This window comes from Castor canadensis, chromosome 8 (genome assembly GCF_047511655.1).
Source record: "Castor canadensis chromosome 8, mCasCan1.hap1v2, whole genome shotgun sequence".
Lineage (NCBI taxonomy): Eukaryota > Metazoa > Chordata > Mammalia > Rodentia > Castoridae > Castor > Castor canadensis.
In genome coordinates this window covers 105,173,882-105,195,991 of record NC_133393.1, presented here as the reverse complement: position 1 = coordinate 105,195,991, position 22,110 = coordinate 105,173,882, and the positions used below count along the sequence as shown (strand labels likewise).

The window sequence follows — 22,110 nt, the reverse complement described above, 5'->3', positions numbered from 1 at the left end:
ACAAGAACACTATGCCGAGGTCCAACAAAGCACACTGACACATTAAGACACTGTTGATCTTAAGACATAATTTGCTCCAGCTGCACTAACCTAGGTAAAATATAAAAAGCCCAAAAACAAGAAAATGTTGACAAAACTATGCTAATATGTCCAGCTAGCATCCAGCTTTTTCCCTAAAATGAGAGTCTGAGTGTCTTTAAAAGCCTTAAAAAAACAGAATCAAAAGCATCTTCAAAACTTCTTAAATTACTGTCTTCCTAAAACTCCCTGAATCAATTCTAATTTGCACTTGCATGTAAACACACTATTTACCATGTTTACATACATTTTAATTTGTGACTCAAAACCGCCTTTTAAAGTATTAGTCCTCCTTTACAGATTTTTACAGGGATCCACCCAAATCTAACAGTGGGAAGCAGAGTCTGGTCTGCTACCATCTAACCTAGAAATCCTGTTGTCGCTGCATCGGGAAATGTCCTGCAGGGACAGTCCACACCATTTCCAGGAAGACCCAGAGCTTGAGATCTGCTCAAGTGTCATTTAAAGTTGACACTTGATCTACAGGATGGTCTAATGTGCTCTTCAACTGAACTTGCTGCAGTGCAGTCTTCCCTGATGAGAAAAGAGCTAAGGACCCATCTGCAAACATAATTTCTTAATTGCTTGACTGGGCAAAGGAGAAAAAAAAGGATCCTAGAAAGTTAAATGTCTTTCGCTGTAAAGAGATCAAGTTTCCTTTTATTTCCCTTTGGAAGGAAATCAGCCCAGAGACTTTTCTTAGTTGCAGACATATGGAGAGTGTCAACTTTCAAAATTCAGCGGGATTAGAATAATTTGGAGGTGGGGGGAGTTAAAATGGCTCTTTCAATGGGGATAAGTAAAAAAGTTTATTTCCTCCCCCTGAAAAGCTACTCTGAAAAGCACAGGCCAGTATAATGTTGTATGAGAATAACACTATATGCTATCATTGGGTTCATTTCTGACAATTCAAGTCTTTCTCCCTCCCTCCCTTTCCACCCCTCAACCCTTCCCTCCTCCCTGGTCAGGACATTAGCCTAAAGCAATAAAACAGGGCCAGCTGTTCTGCATGGTTAAAACCATAATGAGGAATCGCTTACCTCTCCAATTTCATGTTCACGAAGAACAAAACTAAGTGTGTCGGTTCTGGGTCCTGCTACCAAACGCAGGTAGAGAGGATGTTCCCGGTCTGACAGCTTGCAGGCGTAGACTAGGTAAGGATACAAGCAACATGTTACAGAGAAGTTCAGCATTTCTGAGACCAGTCCCAATGCCCTCCTCCAGATCATAGTAATAGTCCACGTTTCTTGATCATCTCAGTGCCAAGAACCCATGGAGGATCAAAGCCTATTCCTTTTCAATTCTACCTGCTCAATAAAACCTGTACCTTCATTCTAGAGAAAATTATTTCCAAGTATAAATTTAATTGGATGTTAATCTCCAAATATACTTATAATAATTCTGTTCCTTTTAGTTTTTTATTTATTTTTGGGGGGCAGTACTGCAGTTTGACCTCAGGGCCTTCCTTTGCTAGGAAGGTACTCTGCCAGTTGAGTCATGTCTCCAGCCCTATAAATTCTGTTCCTTTTAGCATGAAAACTTAAAAGAATTATCTTCAGCCCCTTTAAAAACAATGAAAATATATCATCAAAACAACATGAATAAAGCTCCAGGAGGAAATCTCTCTACAGATTCATTAAGAACTGGCAGTCAGTCACAAACTAAGCCATCAGAATACAAACTCTGCTGGCTTCAAGCACGGCTGTGTGTTTCACACCACACACACCCACACACACACCCCCACACACACAGTCACACAGTTCTGGTATTGCCTATAGGGTTGAAAGATTTGCCAGTAGTGAGGATAATGTTTCAACAGGATGCTATCACTTTCAGATTGTGTGGCTGAAGTCCAGGTGAGCTGGCAGAGAAGCTAGCAAGATGAAGATGCCCCTGAGACTCTACATGATTCTGGTACTCCAGATGCAACTGCATTGTAGGAGCAGATTTCCTTATGATACACACCTCTTCTCCAGGCTGCTAAGCCTGTGGTCTCTGGAGGCCAAGAACCCCGACCTGGGATTTTGTATTCGGCAGGGCCTGGCCCCACGGTATGTGTTTAACAAATGTTCAAACACTCAGCAACTAGCTGCATTTCATCCTGGGAAGCTGAAGGACATTACCATCTCAAGGTCAGTATATTTTCTTCTATGGCAGCTTTAGGCTCTACTCAGAAAAACTACAGAAAGCTTAAACTCGTTTATTGCTCACACGTATCATTTCCAAATTAGCGCACAGGGAAATCACTAAATGGCCATTATCCACCATGGGAATCAATTTCCGCTCAGCTGCCTGACCTGGAGTATCTTACTCAATTTCATGCTGTATTTCAATGTTCTTTCTATCCACTGAACATAGACATGAAGTTCAGATAGACAGACCCCAGATCAAAATGTCATTCATGCATTTGTATGTATCTATAAGTCTCTCCATCCTCAAGGTCATCCAAGCCACTGCAAGTGCAGATGAATATCAAATGTGAGATGGTAACTGGAAACTTCAAGCACAGAGGATCCTTCTGTGTTCTAAAGGGCATTAAGATCAGTCATTCTGCCCCACCCCCAGCCAAAAGCTGCTCCTTGTGCACATCACCGAATCCTTCCATAAATGCTACTAAGCCCCTCCAACCCACAACTGTTAAACTCAGAAATATGAACAGCCAGGAGACAAGTGCCTGCCATGATGCCACACTTCTGAGAATCTGTCCCTAGGCTCTGACACAAGTTGACATAAACACATCCATCTGTCATCCTTGTGCTAATGAGGACAAAAGACACAAATGGAAGCAGAGACCATCATCACTTTAAGCGTGGCAGCGTACCTTGGTCTTCCCTGTGACAACGCTTATAAAGTGCAAACTTGGCCGGGCTCTCAGCGACAAGAAACTTTTTGAGCAAGGCCTCGATCACTTCTCCGACGGTGTTTGTGCTACTGATATGAAGAGTGTTCACACAGCCGTTGCTACTAGGAGCAAGTTTCCCCAGGCTGGGAGAAGTCTGTGGAGGTTTGCAGAGTTCCATCTGCACTTTAATGAAGCCAGTATAAATCCCATTTGAATTCTGAACAGGGAAGAAAAAGTCAGGCTTAGCTGGTGGACAGCGGCATTTTAGGGAAGGAGTGGAAAGTATTAAAGCCAAATAGGAAGGCGAACTGCTCTTCCTCTTGCTCTTCCCAAGCTTTGTGGCAGAGCTTCACTGAAGACTGCCCCAAGGGAATGACCTCAGAGAGAGGTTAACACATGCCAAGTACTTCCACAGGAGAGGTCTGCAGGGCAGTTGTGGCCTGCTGCAACACACTGGCCTGGAGGCTCCTGTCTCCAAAGCTGCATATGAGAGGTCTGCGCCCATTGGGGAGGTTACCATCCAGGGCAGACGCTAGCTAAAACACAACCTACTGTGTTAAAGCCTAGGAAGCATGTGTAGGCTCAATGCTCAAAGGAAACAACTCCCAACCCATGAGAAGCCATCACACAAAATAGGAAATTCACAATTAGGGCCCTAAAACACCTAAGTTAACAATGTATCCATAGAAAGAAAACAAGCTGTTTTTATTCCTAGTGGCTATTAGGATAAGTACTACATGACCCATTCTGCTTAAACTTTGCGTTTCAGGAGTCCTAAGCAGCAGCATTTTTTAAAACAAATTCAAGCTACTCTGTGTTCTGCAGATACTATAAACACTTGCCTTAATTTATGACACAATTACTATTTCTCAGTTGCCAAATCAGTAATCATGGTCTTGTCTTCACTTTATTTAGAAAAAAATCACTGCCACGTCTTATTAAAACAAATCATCAGATGTTATATATAAATATCATGGTTAAAATAGAACATTAAAAACTTTCTACATAGTCTGCTACTTTTCTCCCTTCCATACAGCAATTTACAATACTAATTCCCTTACTCAGTTTTGTATAAAAGTAGTATACAACACATAAAAATTCACTTAAAAATTTTTATGTTTGAAAAATACAGAAACTTGCAACTATTTTAATCCCCATGGGGAAAGAAATTTTAAAAAGCCATGGAAAGTAGAATTTTTCTCCCTTGATGAAAAATGTGTTTGGAAAAGAAGTATCACTGTTTTAAAAAAGAGTATGCATCATTATTCTGGACACTCTTGGGATCATGTGTCCCCTGCACATGGCAGAAAGCCATGGAAGAGGGATCCTTTATCACAGTGGTTTATACCTAAAAGCTCCTCCCCAAGAGTCACAAAATTCATTCTGGCCTGTTATAAACCAGTCACCCTGCCTTTTATCAAACTCTCTCAGTTCACAGGTAATAGGCTGAGAGGCATCAAGAAATGACAGGAGCTGTGTGGAGGTCACCACATGGATGGCTCAGTGAAGATGGCAGTTCATTTTAGAGGAACATGACTCCTACAGCTTTGCTGTCAGCTCTTGTTTCACTGTCACTAAGCCCAGACCCTCCTCCAACATGCCCCCACTCCCCACTGTGCTTCAAACAGTATGGTACAGGCTTTAACAATTCCATGGAGGAAGCTGAATACTGCGTACTTCATCTTACATTGACACTCGTGAAGGAAAATCTTGGTTCAACTGTATTCCAATCCAGTCTTGTTAGAATCTGAGTTACCATCTATAGGTTAAACAATACTAAATATCCTTGCGGAATCACACAAAATCCTTTAATATAAAATTTTAAAGTGTCTCACTTTTTTTTTTTTCTTTCTTTTGCAGTACTGGGTTTGAACTCAGGGCCTCACCACTTGAGCCACTTGCTTTAGTTATTTTTTAGACTGAGTTTCATTTTGCTCGGGGCTAGCCTCAGATGTAATTGTCCTACCTATACTTCCTACTTGAGGTAATAGGTAAGAACCACCAAGCCTGGCTTATTTGTTGAGATGGTATCTTAGCTAACTAGCTGGATTTGAACCAAGAACGTTCCATCTCCTCCTCCTGAGAAGCTGGGATTCTAGGTGTGTACCCCAACACCTTGCACATTTTGCTTTTATAAGGTTAACCTGATCACTGATTTTCAGACAAAGCAACTTCAAAATACAGACTTAACTTGAAAGCAGCAGACATAACCTACTTTCCTATTCTTCGTATTTTGACCACCAAACGTCTATTATTCAAATATTTAAAATTATACAGATTACAGTACTAACAACTTCCATTTGTCTTTTGGCAGGTATCACTTAGACAGTATTAGGGGTACTCACCAAGGTCATCTTTAACTTGTCTGTGACGGCTAAATTGTACTTATGAACTTTCTCTTTGATTTCCTCTTTACTGAGGTAATTGTGAGTTTCCTTCTCTTTCTCCACATCCTAGAAGAAAAACAAGCCATGACACACATGAGCAATCACAGGAAAAAAATGCTGATAAGCCTGGATTTTACTTTACATTCCACGTGACAGCAACCAGGTGCACTTTACTTGAGACACACACACTCCAAACTCTCCAGGCTCATGCCTCATCTGTGGTTCTTACTCCTCAGACTATAGTATTTCTAGGGGATAGATCGAATAGACCTAATCTGTCAGCAGCTAGAACCAACACTTCATTGAGTATTATTTTGTAAAGCTCTCATTCTCGTTGGTAAATTTCCCTTCTGCAAATACATTCTTCCCCCAGAGTTCCTGATAGACTGGGCATTTCTACTTTGAACAATATTTAAAAGACAAATACCAAAAGCTTCTCTTTAGCACATTCTGTTAATGTCATGGTCTCTATAGCTTCACAGTATTTAACAGCAAAAGGTACAGTACTTAATAAGTATTTATTAGCCAGCCCTAATCACCGACCTGTCAAATTACACAGCCACCAGAAGGTAATTTATCTTCCAAACAAATCCCCAGGCCAAAATACAAGTAGCCAGACTTTGTCTACCCACCTACTCCTACTTCCCCTCTATTCCACTGTACATTCCACTTTGTCTCCCTACACTCTGGAGGAGGGAAATATTGGCTAAATTCTCTCACCATCATGAAGAATTCATTAATAATTTATTGTCTAAAGAACTTGACCAGTGCATGGCAGTAGCTAATATTAGATCATAAATGGCAAAAGTGTGTGTTTTATGACCCTGGCAAAGTCAAGAATAACAAGCACCTAACTTGTATCACATTTAATTCTCCCAACAACCCAACAAAGTAGGCATTAACATTCCAGATGAGATCAAGTTCTAAGAAGGACACTGACCTCCCAGAAGAAACCTATTTGGGGGAAGTGATGAAACTCACCTGAGGCCTGATTCTAACCCCACCAACCCTCACTTTCTCTAACCATTTTACTAAGACCTCTAAGTAACTCCACAAGGGATAATCCTCCCAAAACTGAGCTAATTAGCATCCCAAGGACAACCCCACTAGACATCAGACCAAGCTCAATCTTAGTCCAGGTCCATAGGTCTCTAGGAATCTGCTGTGGGCAAACATTTGAAAACAAAGAAGGCTGTCTAACTAGATTCAAGCTTAGGTAGCAACTCAGAAAAGATGAAGGTCCTAAAAAACCTTCAAGACCAAGAGAGGGAGAGCAACTAAAATCTGAAAATATGCACACCACCCTCACAGCTGGACATTCTCCAAGCAAGCGTTTGTTCCCATCACCTCACTGTGGAGCTCATGTTATAAATACACAAGGAATGGCCACTACGGAACTTGCAGGAATGCCATATAGAGTATAAAATGGCCCTTGAGCCACTAGAGTCTCAAGGTCTTTTGAGTTTAGGCCTTAAGAGGGGTGTGCTGATAATAAATTATCTCAGCGTTTTTCATCAGCACTGGTCTATCTGGTAGTGCTGGAGAAATACCAGCACAGATAACATGCTCCTTCCCTAGCTTCTAAGACAGGCTTCAAAGCTCTTTGGGAACATTCCCTCTGCCAATGTAACAATCCCAAAGCAATCTTCTTTTTGCTGTTACTAGTTAGGGGATGGAGGGAAATCTGTGAATAACTTCTTTTCTTTGTGGTGCTTAGGGATTGAACCCAGGGCCTTACACATGTTAGCCAAGTGTGCCACCAATGAACCACATCCCCAGCCCTTAAAGTAACTTTTCAAAACCTCCAGTGACTATTTCCAAGGAAGTTAAAACACATACTGCTTCTCTGCTTGCTCTGCTCTTTCTGATCTATAATCAGCCAGCTACTGGCCACAGCTAAGAAGAAAATGAGGTGGCCTTCACCTCTACATTCATCCCTAAGGGTTAGCTGTTCAAAGACTCTTCAAGGCATGTACAGTGGCTCCTCAGGATCTGCAGGGTATCAGTCCCAGGAACCCTGCCTCCTACAGCTACCCAAATCCTCGGATGGTCAAGTCTCTCGTACAAGGTGGCATAGTACGTGCATGTAACCCACGCATGGCCTCATGTACACTTTAAATCACCCTAGATTACTTACAGTACCCGATACAGTGTAAATGCTGTGTAAAAATTCTCATACTATATTGTTTAGGTAATAATAACAAAAAAGTCTATACCTGTTCAGTACTCATGCAACCAATTGGCTGAATTCACAGATATGGGTAGCACAGATACAGAGGGAACACTATACTAAAAAGTACATGATAAGAGATGTACAGCCAGTCATCGTATAGTGAGAGGTGCACACCTGCAAGTCCAGCACTCAGGTGTCATAGGCAGGAGGATCATGAGTCCTAGGCCAACGTGGGTTACACAGCAAGACCCTGTTTCAAAAACACAAGGGCTGGGTAGATGTAGCTCACAAGTAGAGTGATTGCCTAGCATATGCAAACCCTGGGTTTGATTCCCTGTGTGTCTGTCCGTCCAACGGGGGTGTGGGGATGCGACAAGCATCAGGGGGTGCGGTGGAAAACACCTTTCCAGCCTCTGGTCCCTAGTCTCTCATCAACTAACCTGGGCTCTAGGCTTACTAACCTTTCTGTTGCCTCATTTCTCCCCAAGTGACAGGACCAGAGTAGATCACTTCTAAGGTGTGTCTTGGCCCAACAGCACTTGAATGCAAAGATGTGATGCTGTTTTCACTGTCAAGACCAAGGAGGCAAAACAGTCCTAAGTAGGAAATCAAGGAAACCCAAGGTTCACCAATAACAACCATGGCTAACTGAATATACGCAATAATATATGTGCATGCCGGTGGGAGGGGGGGGACTCTGAGTAAGGAGAAAGAGGGGAAAGAGGAGTGAAGGGAGTGATTAAAAGCAGAGAGAGGTTAAGAAGAACCGGTCAATTCTTAACTGCAGGTTTTGCTGGTGATAGTGGGCAACACACCAATCCCTAGGTCACCCCACGTCAGCAGGCCAAAGGCAGCAGTCCCAGAAGTTTGAGGAAGATCAAAAGAGCAAGCCAGTCTGGAAGGAGCAATTTCCCTGGGATCACCCACGTCTAAATAACTGAGCACTCTTTCATAACAATTATCTCTCCTTCTCAGAGATTAAAAACCAAGGAAAATGCAGGGAGCAGCAACAGAAAAGAGCTGGACCAAGGATCTCCAAGATGCCTTCCAGACTAAATGTTGCATTATTAAAAGATTGACTGGAAAGTACATGTCAGAAAGAAAATGCAAGCCCAAAGGGCTGCTGAGCTGTTTTTAGGTCAACTCCTGGAACAACCATATGCCAGAACCGTGCATTGAGCAAACATCTGCTGGGCCTCTGCTGTGTGCCAGGCACTTGCCTGAGCACGGGGCACCACCCACCTTCTGGTGCTTACTGTGTCTGCCTAGCACAGGTTGAGTGTGAACAAATAATGCCAAGGCAAGGGCTTCAACAATGATTACTGAGCACCAGTTTTGTGGGTGGAGGACTGTGGCAGCAGGAGAGATGTCAGAAGCTCAAGCCTTGGAGCCACTGATGTTGGTTTCCGTTAGCATCCAAACTGAATTGTAAAATTTCCAGATAAGTGACACACACTCTTCTGCTTCTCTAAATAAGAATTCTCCTCCTCCTTCCTAAGACCCACATTCTCCTGCATTCCCAGGCAGGATCAGAGAAGAAAGTGCAACCTAGTCGGGCAGGGAGGTGCAAAGGGCTAGGCTGTGGTGTGGCAGGCGTGGCATAGAAAACACAACCCTTCTACCATGAGGACCGGGGAGGAAGTGGTGTGGGCGCTGCAGTCTGTGAATAATCTGGTACTATTGCTCTTGGCAGTTGAGGAGGGGCTGATGCCACGCCTGAGTGTCTGCTGGGCAGGTTACAAACCAGCTTTGTGTAGATCCACGGGAAGAGTTCTTCCATGCCAAATTCTGACCCTGCACTCGTCCCTGCTATTTCAGCAAGCCAGCCCTCAAGAGCTGCTCTTGGTTAGCCTCAGGTCCTAGGTGGGGTCACAGTGCTGCTTGTTTTTTCCCCAGTGAACTTCTCAGGGGGACTCACCCTGCCTTACAGATACACAGGGATCCTGCAGCATGACCCACTCCCAAAGGCTCCCAAGTCAGGCTTTACAAGAAGAGACCCTTACACATCTGAGTAAGGGGTCTGAAAATTGCTTAAACCCTTCTAAGTCTTTGTAACTCTGAAATTATATCAAAATAAAAATGTGAAACAAACCCAAACGAATATAGAATTGAGAGTGACTTCAAAAGAAAGAGTAGGAAGATAAATATACCCTAACATGCCCTGTTTCAGCCTAGTAAGACAATGTGAATGATGGTTAAACAGATCTAAAATCATAGCTCTGCCACATTCTAAGCTGTGCGACTAAAGGCAAGTTACTCAACCTCTCTGAGCTTTGGTTTTCTCATCTCTGTAAAATGAGCTAGACAATACCTACTTCATACAACTGTGAGAATATGCCATCATTCAACAGCTATTTACTGAGTGCCAGACTCTGTGCCAAGCACTTCGAGCTGAGAGAGACAGTTGTGGTCTCTGCCTTTCCCCATCTTCTTAGCTGACAGCTTTACTAGTCTGCATTACTCCCCACCCCACTCACTTGGGTTTTTTTTTTTTTTTTTTAAGTTTTGCATCATAGACCTCTTTAAGAAACAAAGCAGGACTGAGGATGTAAATCAATGGCAGAGTACTTGCCTAGAATGTGTGAGGCCCTGGGTTCAATCCCATCACCTCAGAAAAAAAAAAAAAGGAAAAGAGAATAAGAACGAAAAAGCAAGCAAATTATTGCCCTTTCTCTCAGCAGGTTGGGAGGAGCAAAAAGCATAGCTTTTCTGATTGAGTGGGGAATGATACACAAACCTCCCTGGGGAGTGAGGCCCCACAACTCTTACGTGCTGCTGCTCTGACACCTGGCCAGGTTTGGGGTCCAACCTGTGTCAGCAGAGAAGGGTCAGCATACCAGACCAACAGGTGTTTTCTCCAGACTAGGCTCTGAAATTATGAATTCCTACTTTTCATTTCATTTCCAGTTTTAGAAACAGGCAACTGCCTACTGATGTCCCAACAGATGGAGGTACTCTGTACAATACAGACAGAACCAGTTCCAGCCTCATAATCACACACAGAATAAAGCATTAGCACGCTTCACAAACCGACGCCAGCCCATGTCTTGGGGCAGTGGGCCCTGGCTGCAAATGGAACTCAGAGTCCGCTAAGCTGAACTGAGCCCGGGTACCAACTCCTACAGTCACCTTCCTACCAGGGCTGGGTCCACCCAGGAAATCACACTTTCAAGTACCTCAGATCCAACCGAGAGAAAACCATTCTCTGGGAGATGTCCTTCCACCGCGCCCAGGGACGGCCTGCTCCCCCACCAAAGCAGGGGTCTCACTGCCCTGCAGTCAGAAACAAGTCATTCCCAGCAGCCCAAGAACATCAGTTTGGGGACAACACGTTAAAAAACTTCTTGAAAATTTCTTTAAGTCAAATGCTCCTAAACCACATTTTAAAGTTTGACAGCAGGAAAACAAACTGTTCCAAGAAGTCTTTTAGGTGCACAAAGTGGGGCTCTGGCATGATGTAGTTTCTAAGCATTCTAAACAAAGAACTAAATTTCAAACTTCATTTAATTACTGTATTGGACAGTGCAAATCTGGACCCTAAAGGAAACGGTGCAAATGAAGAAGAGGAAGGTGAAAACAACAACAAAACCATGTAAAACAGGGTGAAGTCAGCACTAGCTATTCCTGAAAGAATCAGAACAGTTTCTGGGGGGCTCGGTGCTGCCATTCATGACCTGCCTGCTGCTAGGTTCTCATGGCACCAATGCTAAAAATTCACAGGGGTCCTAAACTGGAGACTCGGTGCTTATCTTGTGTGGCCCTAGCATGCTGATTCATCCTGGCTACTCTACAGTTGGGATTGTTGCCCTTCGAAATGAGGGAATTTTTTTTTAGATGACAGAATACAGAGCTGGCACTCTATTTCTATTTATGTGAAGATTCAGAAGCCCATCTTGCCAGAATTCAGCTTGCAGGCAGACAACTCTCCTATATGGCTCTGTTTCTTAGGTCTCACACCCACCCTGTCTTCCTTGTAACAGATGCATCACTCTCTCAGGATAGGAAAAGTAAGTGGAAAACAGGGCACGCAGAACTGCAGAACTGCAGGGAACCATGTTTCCCAAGGAGAGTTTGTCCCCTGGAGTACTAAATCCCCCAAGATTAGCTGTGGACAGACAGGCACTCCTCACCTCTTGCTTCTCCCTCATTCCCGAGAGATTCCCACGACTCTAGAATGTTTAGGGCTCTGAGAAATGATCCTGCAGTTAAGAAATCAGTAAAAGCACACAGCAAGGAGAACGTAAGAAAACAAACTTTTAATAATGTGAATGTGGTGCTCATTAATTACGAGCAAATGAGTAGATGAAGGAGGAACAGATTTTCTTTCCTTTCTTTTTTTTAGAGGTAAGGTATCAATAAGTTGGTTTCAGGGTGGCCTCAAACTTGCAATCCCCCTGTTTTAGCCTCCCAGAATACCAGGCTAAGAGGAGGCAGCTGTTGTCTTCTTAACTATTCACTGAATGGATGTACTCTGTACTCATCAGGGGTTACTAACCCACCTAAACCACACCTGTCAAAGTTGACAACTTCAAGCAACCTCTTTGTTCCTGAGGTTTTATTAAACAACCACCAAGAGGACACCAGAGGGCTAGTAGAGTGGCTCAAGTGCTATAGCACTTCACCTGCCTAGCATGTGCAATGCCCCGAGTTCAACCCCCCCAGGACTGTCAAAAAATACAATCAAGCAGTAAGAGACACCAGTGGTGGGCATTTTAGGTGCTTCTAAAAATTGGACTACTAGAACTAAGCAGCTGTACTAGCCTTCCCTTATATGCACTGACGAGAAAGAAAAATAAGAGTCAGGGCACACTCAGAAAGTCAACATGTACAGCACCACCCTAGCAGTGGGCACGCTCCTCGCTCCTCACCTTCGGTCTTCTGTATTCAAAGCAAACCCCACCCAGGAAGCCATCCTAACCACAGGAACATCGGGTGGAACCCCACGCTACTTCATCAATTCAGATTCAACATGCAGGGTACTTTCTAGGACTTGCCAGTTCCTGTGTTTACTTTGCTTCTCCACAACCCTACCACGTTTTTAAACCTTTTGATCCCAGAATACTGTGTTAGAACTAGCTCAGTCCTGGCAGAAGTAGGCTCCAAAGGCTTCTGATCTGGTCATGGTGCCCAGCTACAAACCTGCATTTGCAATTGCAACCCCTCTTCTTTTGTACATCTTATCAATCCACATGACATTCTTTTTTGTTCGCTTCTCAAAACTGAATTAATCTGCAGAGGCATACAAAAGGCCATTATAATATCAGAAACTTTTTATATGCTTCTGCTATCCATCTGTATCATCAAAGAACGAGCATCTTTCAAAGCATGCCCCTTAAATGCCCTCGCACACCCAGGACCACGAAAGCAGGCACAGGCCCAGCCTGTTAATAAGATTAATTGCAGTTGTGATACACATTAAAAGAGCTTCATCTGGGCCTTCCATGACCTCACTTTTTAAACCCTGGGTTACTACTCTGCCAATACCCTATATGGTTGTACTTCTAAAACCGGGTCGTGTGCCAATAGTCAAACAGCCACTCATTTGTTTGGAGCCAGAAAACAAACTTGGAGGTGGACCCAGCTCCCCAGAGTACCCAGCTTGAGGTCCCAACCTCAAGGTATACCAGATTACACTCAAGACTTAGAAATCCCAGTTTGACAAGTTTTCAAAGAGAGTCAACTAAGATGCTATTCATTTCTGAAAAGTGATACACCTCACAGCTAGTTTAACTTTCTTCAAATTCTAGGTGAGCTAGACACACACACACACACACACACACACACACACACTCCGCCTACCTAATCAGCTTTGACCATTAGGAAAGGAATGTGATGGTAGGTGAGACATCAATGTCACAAAAAGGTGTAGCTAGACACACACACACACACACACACACACACACACACACACACACACACACACCCGCCACACACACACACACACACACACACACACACACACACACACACACACACACACACACACACACACACACACACACACACACACACCCCCCCCCGCCGCCTAGCTAATCAGCTTTGACCATTAGGAAAGGAATGTGATGGCAGGTGAGACAGCAATGTCACAAAAAGGTGTGAACTCAGGCACTGAGTTTCCTATATTAAAAGACAGCATTGGACTATAGCCTCTTTCAGCATGAGTTTTCTAAGACTATTTTACCGGCAACACTACCCTAATTGAGTACTACAAAGAATGTCAACTGGAGATTAGGGAAATTAACTGGAAGCATTAAGATAAGAGATCGCCTAGAGGCCAGGAAGGAAGGAAGACTTTCAAGACAATGGGGGCCCAACACCCACCTCAAATCTAGATTCAAACATCTCACTGGTCAAGGGTCATCCAGCAGCCACACTTTTCCTTCAGCTAACAGCCAGAGCCACTCAACCCCCAACTCAGGTCAGCCCAGGGATACAAGAAGCTTTTACTTAGGTCAGAGTGTGGAGGTCAGGTCTCCCACTGCTATAGCTTCTATGGAACCTTTGAACCCTGGTGATAAGGGGAGGTTCCACAGAAAGGAAATGAACAGGCTCATTTGGAGAGCAGACAGACAGGAAGCAGAAGGAATGCTACAGGTGGGGCCCATCTGGGAAACGCAGCAGGCTCCAGCTCCCTCCACCTCCACCAACAGCAGGACCCTGAAAATCAAGGGCAGAAGTGTGCAAACAACTGTGTGGCCACTTTGCCAGCTAATCTGAAGAGAGGACAAACAAGAACATCAGAGATTTCTATAGACCAGAGCCTAAAGAAAAATTATCTGAAGCATGCTTACCCAGAAGATATCTGGCATCTTCCTTCCTGTAAATTATCAATCTATGCTACCACATAAGAAAAACAGTTTTATACCAATTTAGATTCAAGCAAGAAAATTACAATGTAGATGACAACAATTTATATGGGATGACAGAGAGGGAGGGGGCGGGGTAGGTAAGGGAGGGGGTAGGGGGAAGGGGGGAGAAATGACCCAAACATTGTATGCACATACGAATAAAAGAAAAAAGAAATAAATTTTAAAAATAAAATAAATTAAAAAAATAAATAATATGGTAGACTTCAAACCTACATTGATCAAACGAGATAAAGAAGGACATTCCATACTAATAAAAGGGGAAATAGACCAAAAGGAAATAATAATCATCAATCTGTATGCACCCAATGTCAACGCACCCAATTTCATCAAACATACCCTGAAAGACCTAAAAGCATATACAAACGCCAACACAGTGGTTGTGGGAGACTTTAACACTCCATTATCATCAATAGATAGGTCATCCAAACAAAAACTCCATAAAGAAATACAAGATCTAAAATATGCAATAGATCAAGTGGACCTAGTAGATGTCTACAGAACATTTCATCCAACCTCTACACAATATACATTCTTCTCAGCAGCCCATGGAACCTTCTCCAAAATAGATCATATCCTAGGGCACAAAGCAAGCCTCAGCAAATATAAGAAAATAGAAATAATACCGTGCATACTCTCTGACCACAATGCAGTAAAAGTAGAACTCAACAACAAAAGTAAAGACAAAAAACATGCAAACAGCTGGAAACTAAATAACTCATTACTTAATGAAGAGTGGATCATCGATGCAATAAAAGAGGAAATTAAAAAGTTCCTGGAAGTCAATGAAAATGAAAACACAACCTACTGGAACCTATGGGACACAGCTAAGGCAGTTCTGAGAGGAAAGTTTATAGCCATGAGTGCATATATTAAAAAGATTGAAAGATCCCAAATCAATGACCTAATGATACATCTCAAACTCCTAGAAAAACAAGAACAAGGAAATCCCAAAACAAATAGAAGGAGAGAAATAATAAAAATAAGAGCTGAAATCAACGAAATAGAAACCAAAAAAACCATACAAAGAATTAATGAAACAAAAAGTTGGTTCTTTGAAAAAATAAACAAGATCGATAGACCCCTGGCAAACCTGACTAAAATGAGGAGAGAAAAAACCCAAATTAGTAGAATTAGGAATGCAAAAGGGGAGATAACAACAAACACCATGGAAGTCCAGGAAATCATCAGAGACTACTTTGAGAACCTGTATTCAAATAAATTTGAAAATCTTAAAGAAATGGACAGATTTCTAGATACATATGACCATCCAAAACTGAACCAAGAGGAAATTAATCACCTGAATAGACCTATAACACAAAATGAAATTGAAGCAGCAATCAAGAGTCTCCCCAAAAAGAAAAGTCCAGGACCTGATGGATTCTCTGCTGAATTCTATCAGACCTTTAAAGAAGAACTGATACCAACCCTCCTTAAACTGTTCCACGAAATAGAAAGGGAAGGAAAACTGCCTAACACATTTTATGAAGCCAGTATTACACTTATCCCAAAACCAGGCAAAGACACCTCCAAAAAGGAGAACTATAGGCCAATCTCCTTAATGAACATTGATGCAAAAATCCTCAACAAAATAATGGCAAACCGAGTTCAGCAACACATCAAAAAGATTATTCACCACGACCAAGTAGGCTTCATCCCAGGGATGCAGGGGTGGTTCAACATACAAAAATCAATAAACGTAATAAACCACATTAACAGAAGCAAAGACAAAAACCACTTGATCATCTCAATAGATGCAGAAAAAGCCTTTGATAAGATCCAACATCATTTCATGATAAAAGCTCTAAGAAAACTAGGAATAGAAGGAAAGTTCCTCAACATTATAAAAGCTATATATGACAAACCTACAGCCAGCATTATACTTAACGGAGAAAAATTAAAACCATTCCCTCTAAAATCAGGAACCAGACAAGGATGCCCACTATCTCCACTCCTATTCAACATAGTACTGGAATTCCTAGCCAGAGCAATTAGGCAAGAAGAAGGAATAAAAGGAATACAAATAGGTAAAGAAACTGTCAAAATATCCCTATTTGCAGACGACATGATCCTATACCTTAAAGACCCAAAAAACTCTACTCAGAAGCTCCTGACATCATCAATAGCTATAGCAAGGTAGCAGGATATAAAATCAACATAGAAAAATCATTAGCATTTCTATACACTAATAATGAACAAACTGAAAAAGAATATATGAAAACAATTCCATTTACAATAGCCTCAAAAAAAATCAAATACCTAGGTGTAAACCTAACAAAAGATGTGAAAGACCTCTACAAGGAAAACTATACACTTCTGAAGAAAGAGATTGAGGAAGACTATAGAAAGTGGAGAGATCTCCCATGCTCATGGATTGGTAGAATCAACATAGTAAAAATGTCAATACCCCCCAAAGTAATCTACATGTTTAATGCAATTCCCATCAAAATTCCAATGACATTCATTAAAGAGATTAAAAAATCTACTGTTAAATTTATATGGAAACACAAGAGGCCACGAATAGCCAAGGCAATACTCAGTCAAAAGAACAATGCAGGAGGTATCACAATACCTGACTTCAAACTATATTACAAAGCAATAACAATAAAAACAGCATGGTACTGGCACAAAAACAGACATGAAGACCAGTGGAACAGAATAGAAGATCCAGATATGAAGCCACACAACTATAACCAACTTATCTTTGACAAAGGAGCTAAAAATATATGATGGAGAAATAGCAGCCTCTTCAACAAAAACTGCTGGGAAAACTGGTTAGCAGTCTGCAAAAAAACTGAAACTAGATCCATGTATATCACCCTATACCAAGATTAACTCAAAATGGATCAAGGATCTTAATATCAGACCACAAACTCTTAAGTTGATACAAGAAAGAGTAGGAAATACTCTGGAGTTAGTAGGTATAGGTAAGAACTTTCTCAATGAAACCCCAGCAGCACAGCAACTAAGAGATAGCATAGATAAATGGGACCTCATAAAACTAAAAAGCTTCTGTTCATCAAAAGAAATGGTCTCTAAACTGAAGAGAACACCCACAGAGTGGGAGAAAATATTTGCCAACTATACATCAGACAAAGGACTGATAACCAGAATATACAGGGAACTTAAAAAACTAAATTCTCCCAAAATTAATGAACCAATAAAGAAATGGGCACATGAACTAAACAGAACTTTCTCAAAAGAAGAAATTCAAATGGCCAGAAAACACATGAAAAAATGCTCACCATCTCTAGCAATAAAGGAAATGCAAATTAAAACCATGCTAAGATTCCACCTCACCCCTGTTAGAATAGCCATCATCAGCAACACCACCAACAACAGGTGTTGGCGAGGATGCGGGGAAAAAGGAACCCTCTTACACTGTTGGTGGGAATGTAGACTAGTACAACCACTCTGGGAAAAAAAAAAATTTGGAGGCTACTTAAAAAGCTGGACATCGATCTACCATTTGATCCAGCAATACCACTCTTGGGGATATACCCAAAAGACTGTTACTCCAGAGGCACCTGCACATCCATGTTTATTGCGGCACTATTCACAATAGCCAAGTTATGGAAACAGCCAAGATGCCCCAGCACTGACGAATGATTAAGAAAATGTGGTATCTATACACAATGGAATTTTATGCAGCCATGAAGAGGAACGAAATGTTATCATTCGCTGGTAAATGGATGGAATTGGAGAACATCATTCTGAGTGAGGTTAGCCTGACTCAAAAAACCAAAAATCGTATGTTCTCCCTCATATGTGGACATTAGATCAAGGGCAAACACAACAAGGGGATTGGACTATGAGCACATGATAAAAGCGAGAGCACACAAGGGAGGGATGAGGATAGGTAAGACACCTAAAAAACTAGCTAGCATTTGTTGCCCTTAACGCAGAGAAACTAAAGCAGATACCTTAAAGCAACTGAGGCCAATAGGAAAAGGGGAACAGGTACTAGAGAAAAGGTTAGATCAAAAAGAATTAACCTAGAAGGTAACACCCACGCACAGGAAATCAATGTGAGTCAATGCCCTGTATAGCTATCCTTATCTCAACCAGCAAAAACTCTTGTTCCTTCCTATTATTGCTTATACTCTCTCTACAACAAAATTAGAAATAAGGGCAAAATAGTTTCTGCTGGGTATTGAGGGGGAGGAGAGGGAGGGGCGGAGTGGGTGGTAAGGGAGGGGATGGGGGCAGTGGGGAGAAATGAACCAATCCTTGTATGCACATATGAATAATAAAAGAAAAATGAAAAAAAAATAATAATAATAAAAAAATAAAAAATATGGGATGACAATGTGCAGGAAGAAAGTCACGATGAACTCCTTCAGGGCTTGAACTTGTAAATATTCAATTCTTCCTCAATGCAGTCTTATTAATTTGTTTGTATGGTTTTCTCTTACACCACAATGAACAGGAAGAGAATCAACAGTCCTAAACCAGGTAACAAATCATGAGCATTTTTTGTTTCTATGGGTTTTGTTTGTTTTTTGCAGTGCTGGAGGGAGAAAGGAGGAGGGGCAAACCTAGGACCTTCTAGGTTCTGTAGGTTCTAACTATACCCACAGCCCTAATTTGCACTGTGCAGCCCAGGATGACTTCGAACTGGTGATCCTCTTGCCTCGTCCGGTAATTATTGGTGTGTATCACCATGCCCAGATCCAGTGTCTTTTGAAAAAAAAAAAAATGAAAGTGTGAAGAGTTCCACTTTTTGACATCACTGTTGGTCCCATTAATTCAGTCCATTCCTTGTCCTGGTCAATCCTCCCTCATACCCTGCCACTCCCTCCAAGATAGCTCTTTTGCTAATTCTGTTCCTAACCCTTAAAAGGTACAGATGAAGTACCAAGTGTACAGGACTCCTTCTCCTGCCATTGCAACACAGGAGGAACATGGAAAATGCCCTCTGCTGCCCTGCATCCTCAGAAGAACACTGACACATGCACAGAGACAGCTCGACCTTTGCAGCTGTGTCTTTCACAAGTGCAGTTTCAGGTGTTGGTTTTATCTAAGGAACCACCTTCTTCCTTCCTGCCAAGGAGTTGCTGTGGAAAAATTAAAAAGATAAGGCAGAGGAACTCAACTAAACCCAGGAGATGAGCATCTTCCAGGGCCTCACATGGCAAATTCTAAGATACACAAGATCCTCTCCCAGCCTAGTGACACGGAGCATGTCAGGAGCACAGGCAGGTCAGAATCAGGATCTTCAGGGAGGTGGGAGGGGGGTGGAACAACACGCCACCAGAGTGGCAGAAAATGCCCAGGGCCCAGTAGCTATGGCCACCTCATGAATCCAGCTAGGTGGCCCAATGCCAACTCACACCTACTGCCTCTGAGGGCTCATGCACAGCTTGAAACAAATATTTGAACTCTTTCTGTACTTATGAGAAAAAGGCTCCTCCATTCCATACCCCTCCTATTTTCCTTTCCTTTCTGGTCCTCCTTCCCCAGCTCTGGGGCAGGATTAACCAATGCAAATCCCTGGGTGGAGGCAGTAAAGGAGAAGGGGGTGGCAGCAGCTCCCCTTGGTGAATCTCCTACCAGACAACATCCCACACCCTTCACAAATCTGACTGAATGACTACTGTCATCTTTATTTTACCAGTAGGAAAACATTGGCTTAGTTTGCCAGAGAGCAGACGTTTAGTGGGAGGCCCTGGAGGTAGATAAGGTTTATTCCTGGGTCTGATTCAAAGCCAATAATGCCAAGTAAGTAAAACAAAGGAGAAGCCCCATGGGCAAGGAGATGGAAAGCATGTTGGAAGGTGAGGGACCTTCATGGTTGACCAAGCTTCCGGAGGCTTGGCCCTTTGATATAGTATTATTCAATGTGAGTTTTGGAGCACTGGGGTAATAACTCCCCTGGCAACTTACTACAGAATTAAAAGTCTGGCCAGGACCAAAGAGAATCAATTCAAAAATTAGACAACTGTATTTCCTGCATTAAGGAAATGCCCAAATACCTTCAAATCCCAAGAAGGGTTATACAGGAGCTGGGAAGAGTTTTTTTAAAGGAAAAGAAAAAAAATGCTATGTATCCAGTAGAACAACAAAGTAAAGAAAAAAGTGCCTAGACTGGAAGGAAATATACCAAAAGGTTAACAGTGTTTGTGCTTGACGGTGAAATCTGGAATGGATTACATCCTTCCCCACTCCCCACCCCCAAACGCCATGATTTTTATCTTTTTGTAAAAAAATTCAAAATTTTTACAAAAACTTCTCCAGAGTCTGTATGGTTAAGTCAATCAGAGAGAAAAAAAATTAAATCCTGGGAAAGAGGAGAGAGGATTTCATGTATAAAAAATTAAATAAAGTCAGGCACACACCTGTAACCTAGCTACTTGAGAGGCTGAGTTTGGCAGGATTGAGCTTCAAGGCCAGCCTGGGCAAATAGTTTACAAGAGCCCATTTCCAAAAACACCAATGCAAAATGCACTGGAGGTGTGGCTCAAGCAGTAGAGCACCTTTGCAAGTACAAAGCCCTGAGTTCAAACCTCGGTCCTACCAAAAAGAAAAAAAAATTAAATGAATAGCCTCAGAAACAAAAATAAACACAAAGCAATTCAGCACTTTGTCAGTATAACTGAGTACCACTTTCATGTGCCCACTGCCAGCTCCAAATAAACAGGGGCTTCCGCAAGGCAAGGATGTCTGCTTTCCTGAACAATGAGAGCCAAATGCACTTAGAAATCAGCAAGTGCAAGCTGCCAGAGACAGCAAAGCAGAGATCCCTTAGGTAGAGATGCTACTATAATCAGCAAACGGTGTTTTCAGAAGACCTTGGTTCTTGCGTTCCAGTGTGGAAGACTCCAAGCAGAACATTTATTATTATTATTATTATTATTATTATTATTTATTATTGAGGGAAGAGGAGTCACCCGTTCTGCCAGGTGAGGGAAGAAAAGAAGAAGGGCCAGGGTCTTCTTTTCTGAAGAAGGTAGATCGTTTTATACTACCTTGAACTTGGAAGTGGAGAGAACTGTCATCACCTGACTCCTCTCACCTACGGGCTAGCAGGAAGAACTCTTGAGTCAAGAGGAGGAGCAGTCCTAGACTGTTCCTAACCTAGCCTGCCTCACTACTGTGGTCTGTGCATTAAAAAAACACTTCTCCAGACATTAACGAAAAAGAAAGCTTGCCAAAGGAAAGGTAGGTTTTTAACATCACTTAATATGTTGACCAGTTTATAAGTAAAAGCTGCTCTCCAGCTGCCCTGGAAACCAGACTGCCAGTGTTTTTTATTTTTGTAATTTACATTGTCTCTGTTGTGCAGGACTGCCAATCTTAAAAACCTGAGGTTTCACACGCCCTTCAGCTCCTTTTCCTCCAGTGATGTGCACAGGAAATCCAAGGCCGGGAGGAAGTCCACTCCACCTTTCCTTGGCTGGGGAGGCGGAGGTTGTCAAAGACAGCTCTACCCCCACCAGGGTGGTCAGCCTTCCAAGGCAGGGAAGGAAGGTCTTAGCTACTAGCCTAGACTGTACACTGTTCCAAGTAAAAGGCTGATTTGCGGTGGAGAAGAAAAAGAGAAACTGATTTTAACTTAACGTTCTGAGCACTCAGATTCAGAAACAGCCATGTAAATTAAAGTTGTGCAGACTCAGCTTCAGAGATGCCCCTCCCAGCAAGCTGAGACCTGGAGGAAGCAGCAGCAGACACTGAATGAGGAGGGTCCACACAGGATTAAACACAGGATATGCGCTGCTTAGCGCCACATCCTTCTCTGCATGTGTGGCATCGCCTGAGGCAAGT

The 22,110-nt window shown here is 42.4% G+C and overlaps 1 protein-coding gene across 2 annotated transcripts in view; it reads right to left on the bottom strand.

Annotated features, from left to right (window-relative positions):
• Rassf3 (Ras association domain family member 3) overlaps window positions 1–22,110 on the bottom strand; it is a 72,366-nt gene that overhangs the window by 5,135 nt on the left and 45,121 nt on the right. For both annotated transcript variants that reach the window (XM_020168343.2, XM_074083828.1), the window contains exons 2-4: window positions 5,266–5,373; window positions 2,900–3,137; window positions 1,119–1,228 (exon numbers count right to left, since the gene is read on the bottom strand). In XM_020168343.2, coding sequence (XP_020023932.2) covers window positions 1,119–1,228; window positions 2,900–3,137; window positions 5,266–5,373 — 456 coding nt within the window. The remainder of the gene's footprint in view (window positions 1–1,118; window positions 1,229–2,899; window positions 3,138–5,265; window positions 5,374–22,110) is intronic.